A 19,299-nucleotide genomic window follows, 5' to 3' on the forward strand; every position below is an offset into this window, starting at 1 on the left:
AAGTAAAATGGATGAGTCTACCGAACCTAAACGTTAATTTCTTACATCACAAACGTTGTTTTATTTTGCATTTAATATCCTTTTCTGATGGGTTTAATTTGATTACAGAAAATCTGGTCTGTTGATGAGGCTTCACTTTCCCTGAATACAAGCCCAGCAAACACACACACACACACACACATCCTGCACACTGGTATGCCTGCTCACAGTACACATAATTTCACACTTATCCATCGACACACACACACACACACATTTATCTGAGGCTCCAACCAGCCATGTAACTCCGATGTCAGGGCAGCTCTGTCTGGCAGAAAGTGCTTTTTGATGAAGTCGTTCATAAATTTTAATACAACGTGTCAGCGAACATGATGTATAGACCGCCTGCTCATTCATATTTCAAAGAGGCTGCCGTTGAGCAAACAGCAGGGGGTACCTTGCTCTACCTTCAAGTGCTGCGCGGTTACGGCTGTCAGAGTCTCGGTTGTGAAGGGAGCTGCGAGCGTTTCTGTTACACCTGATTTGAAGGAGCATGGTGATATTACAGCCGCGTCAGGCTGCATCATAGGCCCTCCTGAAATGATCTCGATATTTTCAGGCTCATGCTTGTGGATGTGAAACCTCTCCACCTACCTGCTCTGTCTACAGGTGTGCAGTCTTACGGTTCACCTGGAAAAAAAACTTTTCTACTTGACATTTTTCCCTCCCGAGGGTAAGTGAGCTGCAGAGCCACTTTTGAACGCCGTGTTTATGAAAGATCTCAAACATTGAGTGTTAAAAAACTTTCGGGTCAAAAGGAGAAATGAAATCCAGAGGAGAAATATTCATGGGGCGATTCTGCGGTGAGCAGCTGAGCTTCATATCGAATTCCTCTTCACATAACTCGCAGTGATTCTCGCCTTGCAGAGTCGAGCTGGCTCATATCTGATTTCCCCCCGACCTAAAACGCTCGCCTTGTATGAAAATGAGACACATTACCGCTCCATTAATTGATCGGGCCGCTGCTTTGAAATGTGGACCTCCCTGAGAATCAGAAATTAGGGGGCCAATTAGGTGAGTCCTCGCCATGTCTCCTCCGTCGCATCTCAATCAGGCCGGCTCGTCCACAGGTGAAATGCCAGACGCGGACGCCGAGCGCCGTCGTGAATGCTAAAGGCCGTCGGGTGCTAATGCGATTCATGTCCAAATCATGGCATGCATACAGCTCAGAGGGCAGAGGCTAATCGTCTCTCATTGTCTGCTTTAACTTTCATGATCTCCTCTTCTCGGAGCGTTATACCTTCTTCCTTTTCATCCCTGCAGCAGCACAGCGTCCACGAGTAGCAGAGAAGAAGAGACGAGTCGCTCGTCTTTTCTGTTTTCAGATGTTAGTCTCACTTGATTGGAGATGTGCGTGGTTTTATTGATTCTGCATGTGTATTTGTATTTGAGATTAGGATGCTTGATTTGACTCCACTACAAATCAAATCAAGCATCCGAATGAGTAGTCGTCATCTGGGATGAGGTTTCTAAAATCAAAGCAGAAAGTTAAAGATATCACCCGCCTGTAAGGAACACATCTGTTCGTAGAAGCAGTCTTCTCGTTGTTTCTTTACAAATGCTAATTATATCCGTCTGTGTGTCTGTCTGTCATATCCGAGACGTATTATCCGCCCGTCTGACCGCATGTCGTGTTCAGATGTGTCCCACCTCCGTAAAGCGGCTTGTAATCCCGCGTTCAGCCAGCAGGAGCCTTAATTGAAATAATCCCTGCCGGTGCTGCACCGAGCCGCGGCCGCAGCCAGTTTCATGATGGGTCCAGTTTAACCCACTGTGTGACTCTGACCTTTCTCTCGCCGCTCGCTGGGACCATCTGAACCCGTCCCAGTAAGGACATCTGGTGGGATACTGGGGAGGTCGTTTGATCCGCTCGGCTGCTCCCAGAGGCCTCACACTCCCCGACACGCTTACTGTACCAGACGGAGGGACAGAAATACAGTTTGCTGTAACAGGAAGAGGAAGGAGATTTATTCGGATGATGAGTCGCTCGTTCAGATTAATTTTATGCAGTAAACTGTTTCATCGTTCATTTCAAATCTTAAAGATGGAGAGAAGTTGATACAGACGTCTTTTTCATGTTGTGTGTTTCGTTGAAGTCAACAGCAAACAAATATGAAAAGCATGTTTACTTTGTACGGAAGCCTGAAGAGGGCATGCAGCCATGCATTTGAGTTCACGTCATTTTCAATTATGTATCTGGTTAACTCCCAGTTTACTGCGCTGTTTTCATCTGGCGACGTAGAGTCAATTTTTTAAGATGTTGAGAGAGGATCTCGACAGTTTTTATCTCCAGATCTGGAATAGTAATAAATATACGTTCTGTCACATTATATATGTCATTTAAGAAAAGAAGCAAAATAGCCTTTAATGCATCAGAAATGATTTTCAGTCAGGAGACAGAGGATGTTTTTTTGCAGTGCAACATGCTGACATCATGAATCTGCAGTAAAAAGAATCAAATCATTAAATTAGTGGTTTAATCCTGACGTAAGAAACCTGCAGGACAGCGTGATGTAAATCAGTGCTTAAAGATAGATAGACGGACGGACGGACGGACGGACGGACGGACAGACAGATACTTTATTGATCCCGAGGGAAGTGAAGTATAAATGAATGAAATAAAAGCGTCGGGTCTGACACCTCCTCGCTCGCTCTCTTGCTATGAATGTTTTACATCTCTGCACATATACTGTGAGACAGAAGAGAAACCTACGCAGTGTCTGTTTTTTTTTTAAAGATTTCAAACATAGCCGCAGTGTTTAAACGGCCTCACCTCTGAGTTATTATCCTGCGTGCTCCTCTCTAATGAACATCTTTTTTCTCTCTCTGTATTTAGTGATTCTGCGTCTGAATGGATCTGCTCGCCCTCCTCTTCCTGCCACTGTATCTCAAACACTGCGCTAACATCTGCAGCCCATTTAGTGCTGCTGACACTGGGCTAATAACAGAGTGTGTGTGTGCGTGTGTTAGCGTGTAGCAGCCAACAAGCACAGCTGAAAGGTGTCACCGAGGCTCCTACGCCTCCTCTAACAGCTACTGATTCAGGGGGCGCTTGCTTTTTTTTTTTTTTTTTTTGCGTCTATAAAGGAACATTCCTCAGGAATTCTGCATTTGTAGGACATCCAGTTTCCTGTGTTTATTCAAGGACTCAGAAGGTGGCCGCCACCGCAGACACCTGAGGGACTATTTTCTCTTAAAAAAAGATGCGATGAGGCTGCAGATGGAAAGGAGGGGTGTGTGTTTACAACAAAAAATCCTCTTCTCTTTCTTCATTGTTATCCTTACATTTCGAATTATTGATCTTTTACAAACATTTTTCAAGGTATCTTAATTACTCGCAAAAGAAGCGGCGCCTTGGCCGGCGGACAACACAAATAAGTTAATTTGCATTTCTGTGTTGTGAGTGTTTTGGCAGGCGCCGCACCGGTCCAGATTGTAACCCCTATTTCTGCCTCCAAAAACCTGCCTTGGAGGAGCGTCCACGGAGGGATTAGGGATTTAGTGGGGAAGGTAAGTGTGACTACAAGCTTTGGCTCGCCATCTGCTCCCCAGCAGAGTTGAGGCCAACCTGTGCAGCCTGCAGCAAAGACCTGGGCACTGTGCTAACTCTGGTTGGAGCCAACCTGGCGCCCGCGGCCCCAATCACCAACAGTCTGCTGATTAGTTGTAAGAAGCACTCCATATGTAGCAAAGTTTTCTCCCTCCCTGTCTCCTTCCCTTCCTTCCTCTCCTCCTTATGTATTCTCTCGCCGCATTAAATAAATATGGATGTATGGAGGGTTTTCTTCCCCCTCCGGTTGTCTGGCAGGGTGAAAACAAGCCTCCTCTTCTCGCCTTTTCTCCCTCTCACCTCTGACAGACTCTCCACGCCAGAAAAAGAAGAAGAAATCCTGGCTGTCCTCCTCTCTTCTTCTTCTTCTTCTTCCCCTCCCTCGCTCTCGTTTGCCTGGCAGCGCCGGGAGACAGATGACAAGGGTTTGTGGCCGTCTGATCACCCCTGGGTGGGTATTTTCTAATTTATTTAACGGCAGCTTATTAAAGAAAAAACAAGATGAAGGGAAAGAAAAAAGGAGAGGAAGGATGCAGGTCTCTCACCCCGGTGGCCAGGGGAGTCGACCCAGCCAAGGAAGCACCAACGAAGAAGAAGAAGAGGCTGCACCGACTCCCTCGATAGAAACCAGAGAAGATCAAACGACACCAGAGAAGGAAAAAAACACACACAAGAAACATAATGCTCATCATTAAATTGCAGCCACTCCTGTTGCCAGGAACCTATTTCTCAGTATTAATTATTCATATTTTATTTCAGTAATCCAATACTCAGGTGAGAGCCGCTGCTCTTGATAAAACATGTAATTTCGAAGCTTAATGGCAGCAGGGCGGCCTCTGCGAGGGATTAGAAAGTGAGAATAAATCACTAATGGCTGCGGCGGCTTGAATCCGTCTTGCTTTGTGTTTACTTGTGTTTTATTGTTGCTCCAAGGGAAACACTCTGCCGTGACCTTTCTGCACAAGTTGAGACACAAGACAGGAAAGAGAAAGGAGGAGGGGAGGGGATAAAAAATCACGCTTTCCAGGCAAAATAAGACAGCGTGATTTCCTGATTCGTCTAAACAAAGAGTTCATCAGCTCCCTCTCGTCTCCGACGATGGACGGCACACGGCGCAGCGGGCTTGACATGTTTTGCAAATGCACACGCGGCCTGATTCATACAAATTATGTTTTTCAAGCAGGATAGCACCATCACTTACTTTTTGATCCGATTAGCCGGATTCTGCTCAATTTCCTCCTCCCTCTGTGTGAAATTCATCTCGTCTTCACAGACAAACACCTCCGTCTCTCTGCAGCCAAACTTCTTCTCCATAATGACCGTTACTGGGCCGGCAGGATCTCTGGTCAGGATTATAAACACAGTGTTAACTGTACAGCCCGAGGCAGTGTCTTTTTGTTATTTTATGCTCCAACATCAATGTCTCTGTCAGCCTCTCCTCCATCGCTCTTCGATGGGCTGACAGCACTCGAGGCGTTCACTGCCTCCCTGGAAAACGTCGTTAGCAAGAATTGTATCTTTTTGTCTAAATACCTGTTGTCCAGTGGTCCAAAGCTGAGCGCCGCCACCCCACAAACGACTGTAAAGCTTACGGACTACAATGTGGTGGATTGGTGGTACATTCTTCTTCCTCCTCAATGTTTAGACTCTGCCTTCAATAAGAGTAAGTCCTTGGTTGCCACGATGAAAGAAGGACTTTTATTCTTTAATTTTAAGTCATTATTACGTGTTGTTTGATGCTCCTTCAGTTCTGCATTCAAATAAAAAAAAAATTCAAACTGCGGGTTTTCACAGTAAGAATTGTAAAACCTACGAGTCAGCATAGATAACGAGCTGAAAAGGGGGATTGAAAGATTTTAAAATCATGCAGTAAAAAAATCTCTGCTCTGGATGAGTTTATGGAAAAAGTTCAGGACCCAAACTGTGCACGTTAAAGAACAGATTGAACATGACGATGTATTCATTCTTCATGAAGAAGTGGTTTATCTGATTTTTAGGATGTAAAGCAGAATAGAGCGTGACGCTCTTTCTCTCCACTGACTGTGAATCCCTCTTTACGTTGGAGAGTGTGAACACGCTATAAACATATTGTTTATACTGTAAACTGTAAACTGCACTTATGATGAGGGGGATATTTGACACCTCACACTCCTGCAGGCCGCTCCACAAAAAAGGCAATTATGTCCGAGAATATGCACACATCTTGCATGCTCTCTGGTCTCCTGCAATTTGGTCTCAAAAAAAAAAAAAAAAGTAAAGGTCAGCCACGTTAGTCAGATTGCTCTCGACAAATTCTAAAAAGGCTCGCTGGTCACGCTGAATGTATTCCCTGCAACATAATTAGCCCCCTCTATTCCCTGTCGTGCCAGGCTACCGGGGGTCTCCAAAGCCCCACCCCTTCCCCCAAAATGCCTTTCACCTCTACTTGTTCTCCCTCCCCTCTCCGCCGCTCCATCACACATTGTTGCCCGCCTAAACTTGCTGCAGATGCGGTCGGCTGATGCATAAATTAGTCATCAACATTAGCATTAGCCAGCGCGTGGCACCCGGTGCCAACTGCTCTCCGAACGGCCATAAAAGGTCATGTTTTGATGACTGAATGCCACACAGGCACCTTGGCTCCCCGGAGGAGGGTTCCCCAGGTGCACGTGAAAGGTTAAAAATTACCTTCCCGCCGCTGCCTGTCTCTGGCGAAGGAAATAATTAGGGGGTTTTTAGGGAGCGGCAGAATGCCTCGATGTCAGATGACAGAGCGTTACCTAATGGTCGTATCTGGGGAAGAGTCAACCGGCCTGTCATTCTCTTGACAGGACAAATGAGCATAATGGTGGCAGGGAAATGGGCGCCTGTTCCCCCTTTTTTCCCATCCGGGGAGGTGGAGGACGGGGGGGGGCAAATGGCAGTGCCTGAGCAGAATAACACAGAGGCGTTAACCTTTTACATAAATCTGTTAACACGTGTATGAGTGCTGTTTAAAACCTGCCTCTGAGGTGGGCCGGGCCGCGCTCAGTGTTTGTTATTCTTGCTCGTTTCTTCTTTATTTCTGCAACAAATACGAAAAAAGAACGTTTAAAAATGTGCAGAAGAACTTAAATCTTTGCGAGTGTAGACTCTTAATATATGCCATGTTTACCTGACAAGTTACCTGACAATGTTCACCTCATGAACATCTTATTTTGAGATATAACAATAGGGGCGTGTGGGGCGAGCAAATTTGTTTACTTTCTGAAATTGAGATTTTACATCTTATTTCGAACAATGCCTAATTTGCAGACTTTCTTTCTTACAAGCATCTCAGGCCTTGTTTTCTGCATCTAATATCTCCAGATCTGTTTTGTTTGTAAAGTGTTGTTTTTATAGTGTTGCTGGAGCTTTTTGACCTCTTCATGCACCTTGATAGTCGGTGAAGCTGTGCCAGAAAATGCCGCTCTGCTTCTAAAAATAAGACTGGAATAAAATTAAAATAAATGTGGGAACACGGCCTAAATAAAGGTTAAAAAAAGCAAGATCCCTGTCAATTCATTTTAAGCTGCTGCAGTAATATTTCAGATTCAGTCATTGTGAAGGATGTAGTTACACTCTGGAGCAGAAGGAGGCGATAGAGCATGTAACAGTTGAGCTTTGTTTCCTCCTACAGTTAATGCAGAAGAAGAAGGATGAAGACTCCATATTGAACATGGCTGCAGTATTGGCTCAGGTGCGTCATGCTTTATTAAAAGATTTAACAATAACAGGGTTAGAAATATCAGAAATAAAAACCTGTCTGTAGATTTTTTTTAGATATTTTGTCAAACTCCAGTCCTGGAGGGCCGGCTTCCTCAGACCGTTAGATGTCTCCCTGCTCTAACACACCTGCTTTAAACCAATGTGTTGTCATAAAGCTCTGCAGAAGCCTGATAATGAGTCACTCATTGGATTCAGCTGCGTCCAAGCAGGGAGACATCTAACAGTCTGAGGAAGCCGGCCCTCCAGGACTGGAGTTTGACACCCCTGCTTTATGTTAATGTTTTCCCAGGGGGAGGAGCTTGGTGTCACCACATCCGGACTGCAGCTTCAGAGTCTGTTCAGGTAAGAGGCTTTGAGTTGGACATGTGTTGTATCCCAAGTCTGTCCTTTGCATGCTCAAACAGGCCGTTCTGAGATTTTCCCTTCATGACATCACAAAGGGCAGTAGCCCCTCCCCCAGGTGGGTGACACTCCCACAGCTAGGTGTTTTGTTTGTTCTGCCCTCTGAGTCTGCCTTCTCACCGTAAACAATAGGACATGGAGCGAGAAAGCCCGAGTACACCCGAGCCCTACCAGAGAGGGGGCGTGGTCAGACAGCTCATTTACATATTTAAAGCTACAGACAGAAACATTTCCCCTTTAAATGAGATGCTTCTCACTTTTAATGTGATGATCATTTCAGTTTTTAATCCAGGTTTTTGAACGGTCTGTATTAATTAATAATAGGAATAAGTTCAGGTGAATCCTGGATCACACTCGTCTGTCTCTTTCTCTCGTCTCCAGTTTTCTGTGTCGATTCTCATCTAAACTCGTCCTCACACCTCTGCTGCTCCTCTGAGGTTTGTCTCCGGCTCTGAGGTGCAGTTTAACTCGCTGCTGCAGTGCAGTTTAATCCTCGCCATTCTCCTGCTGCATGCTAACACAGGACTCATTAACATAACAAACTTAAATGCCCTATATAAATAATACGTTCACACAAACGCACAGCGGCTCAGCTGACACTGTTCAGGCAGCGCCTCCAACATCTGTTTATGAGCACTTTGCCTAATGATATCATCCGATATCATTAACTGTGGCAGTGTGTGCCTCAGCAGCAGGTGCAGCTGTTTACCCCACACACACACACACACACACACACACACACACACACCTCCCCAGCACACACACACTTGAAGAGAAAGATTCACAGTCTCCTCCACCCCACGAATCGCCCAAACCGCTCATTAGGACAATTTTCCTCAACAAAAAAAGCAGCCCTATGATTTCAATCTGTATATCACCTGTAATTGTAGTTTTTAGCGAGCCCCTGATTCCATGCATTTAGCGCGGGTAAACTGCGAGCGTTGGATGCACGCCTCTCGCTCCAGTCGCCAGCTGCAGACACTGTTTTTAGATGGCAGCAGTTTTCCATGGGGAGGCTCTCTCCGGCCTCAGGGGGTTTGTTTTCCCAGCTTTGTTTCCTGACTTGGTGCGCTCTGTTTAGATGTTTGAAATGACAGAAAATTATTATCTCTGACAGAAACATTGTGGCTGCCTCCTCGTCCTGTGCAGACGGCCACGTTCGAGGTCGTCGCAGGTTCTGGTTTTGATGGTTCACAGATGTAATTATACAGATGTTGATTTCAGTGTTGTGCGACACACGGTGAACTGTAGCATTGGCTCTGCACCCGGTGCAATAACAGTATTTATAGATCCAAACAAACAATGCACACATTAACTGGCTGCAGCTTCTGCAGAAATTTAATGAAACTGGACTTTTGTGCAAACTGACAGTGACTTTTCAAGACTTGACTTTTAACTCAACAAGAAGATGATGCAGCCGCTGTGACGTCACTCACTGATTTCTGGATGACTTGTTCTTGCCTGGTAGTTTTTTAAGAGGCAGCATTGATCATAATTGCTGGTGCTGCTAATGCTCGATGTCGCCAGTATCAGTTTTGTAACTGTCATATTAGTTGAGGTGCTGATTTTGTCTCGTTTGTTTTAGATTGTGTTGCGGGACGTTTTAGGTGTTGTTGTGTGGATCCAGCTCGATGTCTTTGTACGGCACACTTTATATAAAACATCCAACACATGGAGGAAGCAGCTGTTGATGTCCTGCAGGTTAAACGTACCGTTTTTCATTTGGAGTTTAGTAGATTTAAAGATTGCTGAAGCCATCTTCGCTGGTTCCTAAAACAATATTTACTTTCTTTTCTCTTTTTAATATTTAGGTCTTTCCCGAGACAATCGATCAAACAAATATCAGAGTTATTTCCTTCTTTAAGTGACTTGTTCTCTGAAATGGTTAATGAGGTCAGGGGCCCCTTTTACCAACATCGAGGTACACTTTAATTATCATCATTACTCTCCAAACAGACCGTTTCAGTCCCATGTCTTTTTAATGTTGTTGAGTGTAGTGATTGTTTGTTTCAGATACTTTAAACTGATATTATCACGCTCCTTCCTTCTCGTGCGTTTCTTGTTCTGTGAATCTTGAGTTTCTCGCCCTGACACTCCTGCCCAAAGTCGAGCATGTTGGCACCCAGAGGACGAGTTTTTCATTTGCAGGCAGAGACCTCGACTCTGAACCCGCTCTGAGCACCGAGGGCCAGCGGGAACACACACACACACACACACACACACGGACCACACACACCGAGAATGATGTAGTTCTCATATCTGCTCTTGTTAAAACACATAACCGACAGATCACATCTATCCGAACGTGAGAAAACACACACGAGCGCAACATACACACACTCCTCCTTCTCCTCCTTCCAGCTGTTCTCTAAATGTTGATTACACAAGACACCGGGGGGAGCCTCCTCCCTCCTCCTCGCCCCTCCTCGATCCGGTAGCCGGGCAATTTTCCCCACCAGCAGCCTGAGCAGGCCTGACTGACCCGAGGTGCTCGGTGACCCGGAGGTTGGGGGTCCAGAGAGGGCGGCGGCCTCGGGGCCTCTTGGCTGGGCTCTTCTTCCCCCTCTTTTCCTCCTCCCTCCCTCCGCTCTGTGAGCAGCACGTCTCAGGACGGGAGACACGGGCGGAGACAGCAACGGCCCCGGGACAACTGGCCCGGGAGCCAAACGGGAAAATAAAATAATCCTTAAAACTCGTCGGCTCGGCTGTCGAGATGCTCGGGTAACTTTGTGTCAAGTGAAACGGAGACGGGGGAGAATTAAAAGTCAGATGATTTTTATCCAACGTGATTTTGTTCTGAGGAGCTGTGAACATTTTCAGGCTCGTATCCAGAAGGAGAATGAGAGCATGATACGGCATGTGTAAAAGAGAAACAAGCGGAGGCTCACTTTGAAGTGTCAACAGGGAATCCCACTGTTTGCAGTGATGCTACCTGGCCGTTTCCTGACCCTGGACTGGTATAAGTCCTGGATTGTTCTGCAGTCCTGAATGTCCAAACCACATTGTAATGGAGGTGCGGAGTTCTGCAGAGTAAAATCACTGTTTTTGAGTGACATCACAGCTGAAATCATCTCACTTTGTGAAAACTGACCGGTGTCTGCAGGGAATCTTTCCATAACGTGTTCAGACACAAAAATGATTTGTATAAATTTAGCTTCAGTGTCTCAAGCGTGTGCTCTCCCCAAAGAGTTACAGAACAGACTTCTTCACTGCTGCTGGTTGAAGCAATCCAAAAGTTTGAATCAACATTCGTCCAGATTTAAAAACACCTGAATAACCGTTTTAAAATGATACCATGAAGAATAAACGCAGCCGAGATTCAAACTGTTCCACCTGATGCAGCCTCACTGATAGCAGTTTTCACTCTTCTTCTCCTCCATATGTAAAGTCGTTCACTGAACATATTGGCCCGATGGCATGACAGAGCTTAATTTTCACTCCACAAACCTCCTAATGGGCAAACTAAAGAGACGTGTGTGCTTCAGCCGCCCGAGGCAGGAGGCAGCAGGGCTACCGTTCAGCTAATGATCGCCCTAACGCTGTTCTCAGAGTACAAGACCAAGAGCGAGACATGTAGCACCGAGAGGAGCGGGGCCTGATTTATGCTGTTTTAAGCACATTATTGTGGAGAAACTGAAGTTTGGATTCTAGTGAACTAACCTCATTGAATAATAGCAGCACAGAAAGGGAGGATTTATGCAGAGCATTGATTCTTTTTATTGAAATTCGTCTAACCCTCCTGCACCTCGCTCTTCATGCACACTTTAGTTAAAGGGTCTGTTCGTGTATTTTACGAGATCTTTGTTCAGTCAGAAGACTGATCGTCCTCTTTTTCGGTTTTCAGCCGAGTGACATGTCTCTCATTCGTGCAGCAGTTTCACATGTGAAACGTCTTTGAACTTGTTAAATCGATGCAGTTAAATGCAAACTAAAGACTGATTCAAACGCTGCAGCTGGATCTAAAACAGGACGTGCAATGATGAGCAGCGAAGCAACGAACCGTTTAAAACCAGAGTCTTCATGGACCAGATCCGGACTCTTGGGCCCTGAGGCTCGACCTGGTATCTGCACGGGTTCAGGTCTTATTGTGAGAAACTCTCTACTGCTGAAAGGTCAAAAGGTCAAAAACAGGAAGATAATCAGCAGAAGTGGAGAAGACGAAGATGGACCTTTTCTCTTCATTTCTTTGCTTTGCATGTTGAAAAAATTGTTTTGAGTCGACAGCATTCACATTCAGCATTCAGCTCCTTCATCAGCTGTCTGTTATTCTCAACTTCCTGCTGCTTAATGTATGCTCGCTGTGCGTTCGCACGACCTGTCTGAAGTGATTCCTGACGGCCTTGTTTAATTAGCCGCATGTGTGTGTACTTTTATACATATTCATCAGTGGCAGATTTCAGCCCCATTGATGTTCTAATTGATTCAGACGCTTCTGTAATTCCTGCCGAAGAAGACGCAGAATCTCAATGACTTTGCAGTTTGGGGTCACAGGAGGAGAGGGAGGAGCGGTAACACCTGAGGAGACGTTTGATTTGTGTCCTCATCCAGAGGAAAAGAGGGAGAGAAGCTGCTTTGTTGTTGCTCTTTCACGAGTAAATTACACATTTAGGATTTATTAAGACAAGAAACAACTTTCAAACCCGTGACAGCCTCCATGGAGACGTGCTCATTACTCTGTAGCCTCGGGCCGTTTTCCACGCCTTGAATGCATCCTTTTTTCCCCCTCTCTTCTTCCCCCCCGTCTGTATTTTGTCGCGCAGCGTTGCTGTAATGTCACAGCGGTTTGTTCAAAGCTACAACAACGATTTGGGCTCCCAGCAGGTGCCGCCATGATGTCTGTTCAATTATTAAAGTGAGGGCCACATGGATGCATTACAGCCGCCGCAGCCATTAGATAAAAAAGACGACGCCTTTTGACATGCTGCATATTTCCTCTCCGCCTCACAAAGACCCTCCGCCGCTGCAGCTCCTTTCTTCTCCTTTTTGTTTTATTCATCACCGTTCTTTTGATTTTTTTTTTGTCTTTTTTTTTTTAAATGCATAAAAATATTAAAGAGCCATTTGTTCCCTTTCAGCGTTGTGGGCACAAGAGCTATCGTGATCTTTTTGATTCTTGCTCGTCAAACTCGAGGTCACGTCGGCTCTTCTTCTCCTCTTCTAAGCACCCCCGTCGCCTCCAATCTAACCATGAAAACGGCCCTTGTGTTGATAAATAAATCATGCCTTGGATGCAGAGTTAGACCTCGACACCAGCGCTTCCAGCAGCCTCAGATGTCCACACTTTGATGACGCTGTAATGACCAATCGATGGCATCGCGGCGCCCTTTTGTTGCTGCATCAAACCCACACTAAAAGACAAAACCTATGAATTCTTTATCTGTTATTTCTTCCTCTTTCCTCATTCAAAACATCCCCTCAAACTTAACTTCTCTTTGTCAGAGTGCGCGCGGCAGCAGAAAATGAAATGCAGGGTCAGATCCAGACGAGGAGACGTGTGTTTGTTAAGCAGAGCGGTTTGAGTCAGAACGTGTGTGTTCTGACAGATTCAGTGTGCAGAGCATGAGGCTGAAATGCAGCTGCTGGTGTTTCATGATGACAGGATAGTAGGAATGTGTAATGTATGTAAGTATGAGTGTGAGCTCGGCTGATGGACTGACAGTGAACTGTTATAAATGAAAAATAGAGATGTAAGACATTTAAAAAAAACATATGCAAACTTTCTCCAGAGCGGAGGAATCCTCCGGCTTGCTGCAATGTTTCAGATACTTGGTGCAACATCAATAAAGACATTTATTAGGAGTAAATTATTCATTGTATCAACAAACATGTGACAGAAACCAGACCACTCAACTCCTACACAAGAGTTTCAATCCTGCAGACAAAATGTTTTGAATGATGAGGCCTGTGTAAATGTTTGTAATACTTTGACTTTTTCTCCTACAGGACGTCAGCGTTAGACAATCTCTCGCTCCGCCTCAGGTGAGACCTCCACATTTTCTCTTAATCACTTTCTCCCGTCTTTTAAAGGGAAACAAGAAGGATTCGAGAAAAACTGAAGCTACAAATACTGCTCTCCACTCCTACAGACAAACACCCCAACCTCCCCTCCTCTTCCTCCTCCTCTTCCTCGTCTGATTTGTCGCTGTGTCTTCCGAACATGCCAACAAATCCTAATTGCACCCCACACTCTCTCCTTCCCAACGATGCCGCGCTTCGTGCCACCAAATTCCTTGTGTGCTAATTAGGCACGCAACCGCCGAGGATACACTCCTGACAGGTGCTGCTGGCCTGCCGGGGTCACACACACACACACACACACCAACACAAGGAGAGAGAAAAAGAGAGAGAGAGCATTAAAAATAAATGGAGAGAGGAGAATAACGAGAGAGGCAAGACGTGTTAATTTCAAGCTTCCATCTGTTATTACATAAGTACTGCCAACAACAAGAACGGTGACGAGAGGAAGACGAGGAGCTGAAACACGCAAAACCAAAGTCCTCCTGCACAGAAGAAGAAAACCTCAGGGGACCGGCGAAGGAGAAATCAGATCGATCGAGCAAATCCAAACTTGAGGATTCATCCGAAGGGTTCGCTTCCAAGACAGTTTGAGCGCTTAACCTGGTGTTCCTTCCTCCAAATGTGGCAAAAAAAATTCACCGCCTTAAAATGTTTTTTTTTTCCTGTTTTTAAAAGTTGGGCTTCCAGAGAGCAGAAATGTTTAGAAGTGAGTTTTTCACTTTTCCGTCTCAGAAATAGTTTTGTAAAAGAGGGGGGAAAGGATAGTTTATGGACGGAACTTTTTCTGTTCAACGTGTCACATTGGAAAACATCTTCAAGTAGCTTCAACTTCCTTTTATTGACCAAACAACTGTGTTGTTGTGAGGGCCGTGTTTACAGTGGAGTTAAAGGACACGATGGAAACATATCTGTGCCGTTAAAAAGGCTTCAAGCTACACACAGCAGCCAGTTAGCTTAGCTTAGCATACAGACTGAAGACAGGGGGAAACTGCTAGCCTGGCCTTGATGGGAGAACCACATCAGTCCAGCAGCACCTCTGAAGAATAACAAACAGAACAAGTGATGAACTGAAATGTGGTGCTGTATTCCTCATAAGTAAACATTCCTTATTGTGATCAGCATGCTCTACTCCTGCTGTGAATCAGATATTTTCATAAAGCTCAGCATTTTCCAGCTGAAGCTCTGTCCAAATAATCCAGTTACAGCGAAGACAGCTCATTTGTCATCGACCATAAACAATCCCCCGTCCGACGAACAATAGGACCAGATGAAAACAAAGAGCTTCGAGGAGTGACAAGCACCTCCGAGGTCCCGGCTGCATGTTTCAGTCCTGGATCTTTTTATTTTTCCACCGACGTGTCGAAGTCCTGAGGTGGCGTTTGTTTCCTGTCAGCGCCGGTGAGCAGGACAGGAACTCTGCAGATGATGGTTTTCCAGGGCGGAGGGACGGATCCTCGCTGCCAGAATACACAACATTGATCTTTGCAGCATTTCAACACTCCTACAGTGAGAGAGTTTGGGAGGCTGAACAGCACAAAAAGCCCGTAGCTGCTGCGGGAAATCACACTCTAATTGTTTGTTCAATTATTTTTCTTGGACGCTGCACCTGAACTCCTGAGAGTGGAGCATAATTAAACCAGCGAGGTGGACTCAGATAAATACCTTTTTAGAGCTCAAGGTAACAAGCAAAGGGTGACAGCAAGGAGGCTCACGGGGAGCAATTTCCTATTTATTCCTCCTCTGATCTGACCTCTCTCCTGACAAGGTTCCCCGGCTTATTACCGATCCGTCCTGCGCTCCAATCACGGCCTATTATCGATGTTCAGCCTGCTGGAAACGCAGGCGAAGGATAGAGGAAGCCTATACTCGCTCTGACCAGCATCAGCGCCCTCCTAGGTGTTTGTGAGCTTTGAAATTTCATGCATTAGTTGGTCAGATGATTGAGGAAAGTGTAGACGGAGTTTTCTGAATGTTTTGTGCGGAGGTGTGAAGATGATGCATGGGGACAACAGAAAGCTTCTGCAGAGCGAAACACAGCTGATTACTGCTCATAATAACACGTCTTTCATCAGCTTCAGCTGGTCACACAAACGGGAGAATCCAAGAGAACTCCCGTGATTCCCCACCAGCCTGTTATTGTTTTAATTGAGAGCCCCCTGTAGTCTACATCCTGGGCGTTTAAATCTCATAACCTTCAGCAGCTAATTAAAAAAATTTCCTTCGAGAAAACAGAATTAGTTGCAGCTTCTTTTTCTTTTCGCTACATTTAAGCCGACCCTGCATTAAAAACAATCATGTCCGTCACATCCAGTTAGACTCTCTGTCACACTGATGTCTGTCTGCGTCTCTGGAAATGACCGTTTACATTCACAACAGACTTCCTGCAGTCAGTCAGTGTGCTTCAGCTTTACAGGGACTTCTGTCTGCAGCCACACAGCCGTCACCCCGACGTGCACACCTCTCTATATGCCGTCCAACATGCATTATTCACCGCCAAATTAAAATACCACGCAGTGACAGAGCGAGAGTTGCATGTCAAGGCGTCCCAACAGCTGAAAACGCCCGTCACAGAGTTCAAACTTTTTTTTCCCATAGCAGTGCAGCTGCCTAAATGAGAGGGATTAAGCAAACTGTGCGCTCAGAGGACGAGCAGGCCCGGGATTAGAGCAGCGGCCGTGGACACAGAGAGCGTTCAAGCAGGAGCCGTAGCTTTTTAAAACAGAAGAGACGAAGAGGAGAGAGAGGAGGCAGCGGAGCGAGGCCCTCACAGGGGCCAACCACGGCTCCAACAAAAACACTGACATGTGTAACAACGTGCACAAAACATGGAAAAGTGTGTCGGAGCAGAGAGGGGGAACACTGGCAGACACGCCGACAATCACAAATGCTTTCTTCTTCTTCTTCTTCTTCTTCCAGCATGCTCTGAGTCCTCCAGCTTCTGTCAAAACCTGAAACACTCGGCAGGAAACACAGGAAACAAATCCTCTTTTTTTAACACAAAAAAAATCCATCGATTTTTATTTTATTTTTATCTCTGCATACTTTACAAATAAGAAACAACAACAACCCTTGTGTAGGTGCACAAAGCAGAAACAATCTTTGTGATGATGCTCCATATAGAGAATAAAAAAGAAGCACACTCCTGTTTGTCCTGCATGATAAAATAGTCAAAGCTGTTGTTGAAGAAAATACTGCACGGCTCAGGAAGGTGATCTTTAAAGGGGGAAATGTTTTTTTTCTGGTCATTTTAGTTGAGTACTGATGCAGATTCTTCAGGTTGAACTTCCTCTTATTTACTTTCTTCTTTTTTTTTTAAATCTCTGATTGATGCATAATCACCTGATGCAGACGTAGTTGGAGCTGATTGTAACCACATTTCTTTTATTTCTCAGGTCTGTTTAAAGAGAGAGTGAGAGCAAGAGAGAGCGAGAGAGAGAGAGGGAGGGAGGGAAAAAAAACCTGGGAAGCAGCAGAGATGAGAACAGGTGGTGAAGCAGTGTGAGAAACGCGAGGGAGAAAAACAACAGACACCTGCTCCTGAAACCCAACCTGGTTCCTCCATCACATCCCAGCAGCTGACGGAGACGACACACTCCACCTCCTGCACTAAATTATATCACTGACAGCGAGAGGGGAAATGGAGTTTAGAACACAACGTGATCTCCTTCCCATGAGGGACGGAACGATACACTGAACTCACGACATGACGTCCTTTTAATCTTTTGAAACAGATAACTGCTTCAAAGACGGCGCTAAAATAAAGAAAGTGTGTCAGGTTTAAGGACGCGAGCTGGACATTTGTTTAAATAATGATGTCTTCTTCTTGTCTTTTTTGTCGCTGCAGGCAGAAGCACCAGGCCTCCTTCACGTCAGCTCCGTGTCATCGCAGCGACCGTGACGCCGCGGCAGACCCAACGTGACGGCTGCCTTTTTGTCTCGTGCAGTCAGGACGTGGCGTCCGGCCGGAGGACGAGTGTAATCGCTCGGACAGGTGACACTTCTGAGGAAACCAGAAGATGACGGGGAGACGACTTGGATCGGGTGACCTGCACCTCACATGCCTCCTCCAGAACTGTGAGTGTGTGACGAGCATCACTGTGACACCCGGTGACATTTAGGAAACCAAACAGCGTCCTCAGATTGATAAGCCTACAGAATTAAACCCCATGTTCAATATATAAAAGATAATCCAGGAATGAATCACATCCAAAACTGACTTCTGTTTTTGAGTGTACACATGCATTTAGTCTGACCACGTTACCCATCAGCCCCTGCTGCTTCCTGCCTCCTTCCCTCCTTTGACTTGGAATGTCTTCCTTGCAACTTTTTGCAGCTCGTTTTTTTTTTTTTTTTTTTTTCTGCACTCTTTTGCACCAAAGGAACCATGCAGCACATTTAAAAATTACAAATATGAATCGTTGCATAATAACAGAGACGTTAGAGTCTGAAAATCATCCAACAAATCTCTGCGAACTGCTCAAGGTCTGGTCAAAGAGTTTAGAGAGAACAAAGATAATGCTGCAGGATTTAATCTGAGAATTATAATTTAATAAAAGGAACTAAAAGGATCGGAGCAAACAGCCTGAACACAAAGAGTTTCAAACAAAGTCCACTTTAGAGAACAGAGTGAAACGTTCCAGATTTATGCTCCGCTTCTTGATCAGACAACGAGGACGAGCGGCACTGCAAAGAGTCGGTGTTAAAAATGCAGCATTGTCCCTTTAATATTAAAACAGTGTTTGGTCTTCTGGACGTCAGATCACAGGAAGCAGACTGTGAAACTTTATAATCTTTTATTTAGGGTCACGCTACAGTTTGATATCAAAGTCATCATGAATCACAGAAAATGGAGACATGACGTCCACAGCAGAAGAAAAGAGTGTTTGTAAAGTGCACATGGAGTGAGCCGGCTTTATGGGAAACTTAATTAAATATACTTCAGCAGATTAAACTGATGTGACTCTGAGAGAGCCGATGCTCTGAGGAGTCGCATTCAGATTGGAAACTTCTTTGCTTCATCTTTCGTGCGGTGCATCGTGACCATCAAACCTGTTTTCTTTGAATAACGCTTGAAAGGTTGTTGTTTTTTTCTTGACCAACTTCGGAGAAACTCTGTGAAGCTTTTTGTCATCTGTGGCCCAATTAACAAACAAATCTACAAGAAAACAGTCAAAGTTTAAAGATGTGTGTTCTTGAAGGTCGGCCATTAGTTGGAAATAAACGCTCCGTCCTCTCTTTTCAAACAGCACAAGCTTGTTTTTTTTCTATCAAATCCCCTCGTTGTTTATTAGCCCGGGCATCCTCGACTGTAGCTCAAGTTTTTGCCCTGGTTTCTCTCACTTTGGATCCCCCCCCCCCCCTCTCCTCTAAAAAGACCCTCAGGCCCAAGAACAGATCCAGCTCGGTCTGAGCCCGAGGGAGGCCGATCCGGTCCTGTTTGTCAGAGCTTTCCATCGTCACTTTTTACAGTCGGGAGGCTCTAATGTACTCACTCGGCCTTCTTCCCTGCTTGACTGTTTTCTGTTTGGCTGCTGTCTCTGACACACACTCACACACACTCTCTC

The 19,299-nt window shown here is 45.4% G+C and overlaps 1 protein-coding gene across 11 annotated transcripts in view; it reads left to right on the forward strand.

The window, feature by feature from the left end:
- Positions 1 to 2,333: 2,333 nt before the first annotated feature.
- The window catches only part of LOC306818467 (uncharacterized protein), a 36,295-nt gene continuing 19,329 nt past the window's right edge, over positions 2,334 to 19,299 (forward strand). For 7 of the 11 annotated variants that reach the window (XM_079336066.1, XM_079336068.1, XM_079336067.1 and 4 more), the window contains exons 1-5: positions 2,334 to 4,040; positions 7,227 to 7,286; positions 7,605 to 7,657; positions 13,661 to 13,696; positions 17,580 to 17,809. In XM_079336066.1, the coding sequence (XP_079192192.1) occupies positions 3,804 to 4,040; positions 7,227 to 7,286; positions 7,605 to 7,657; positions 13,661 to 13,696; positions 17,580 to 17,655 (462 nt within the window). In that variant the 5' untranslated portion in view covers positions 2,334 to 3,803 and the 3' untranslated portion in view covers positions 17,656 to 17,809. Of the gene's footprint in view, positions 4,041 to 7,226; positions 7,287 to 7,470; positions 7,658 to 13,660; positions 13,697 to 17,127; positions 17,810 to 19,299 lie in introns of those variants that run through there. The other 4 variants (XR_013778248.1, XR_013778249.1, XR_013778247.1 and 1 more) reach the window with 4 other exon arrangements.

The sequence above is a fragment of the Symphodus melops genome, assembly GCF_947650265.1.
Source record: "Symphodus melops genome assembly, chromosome: 23".
In the NCBI taxonomy this organism is placed as follows: Eukaryota; Metazoa; Chordata; class Actinopteri; order Labriformes; family Labridae; genus Symphodus; species Symphodus melops.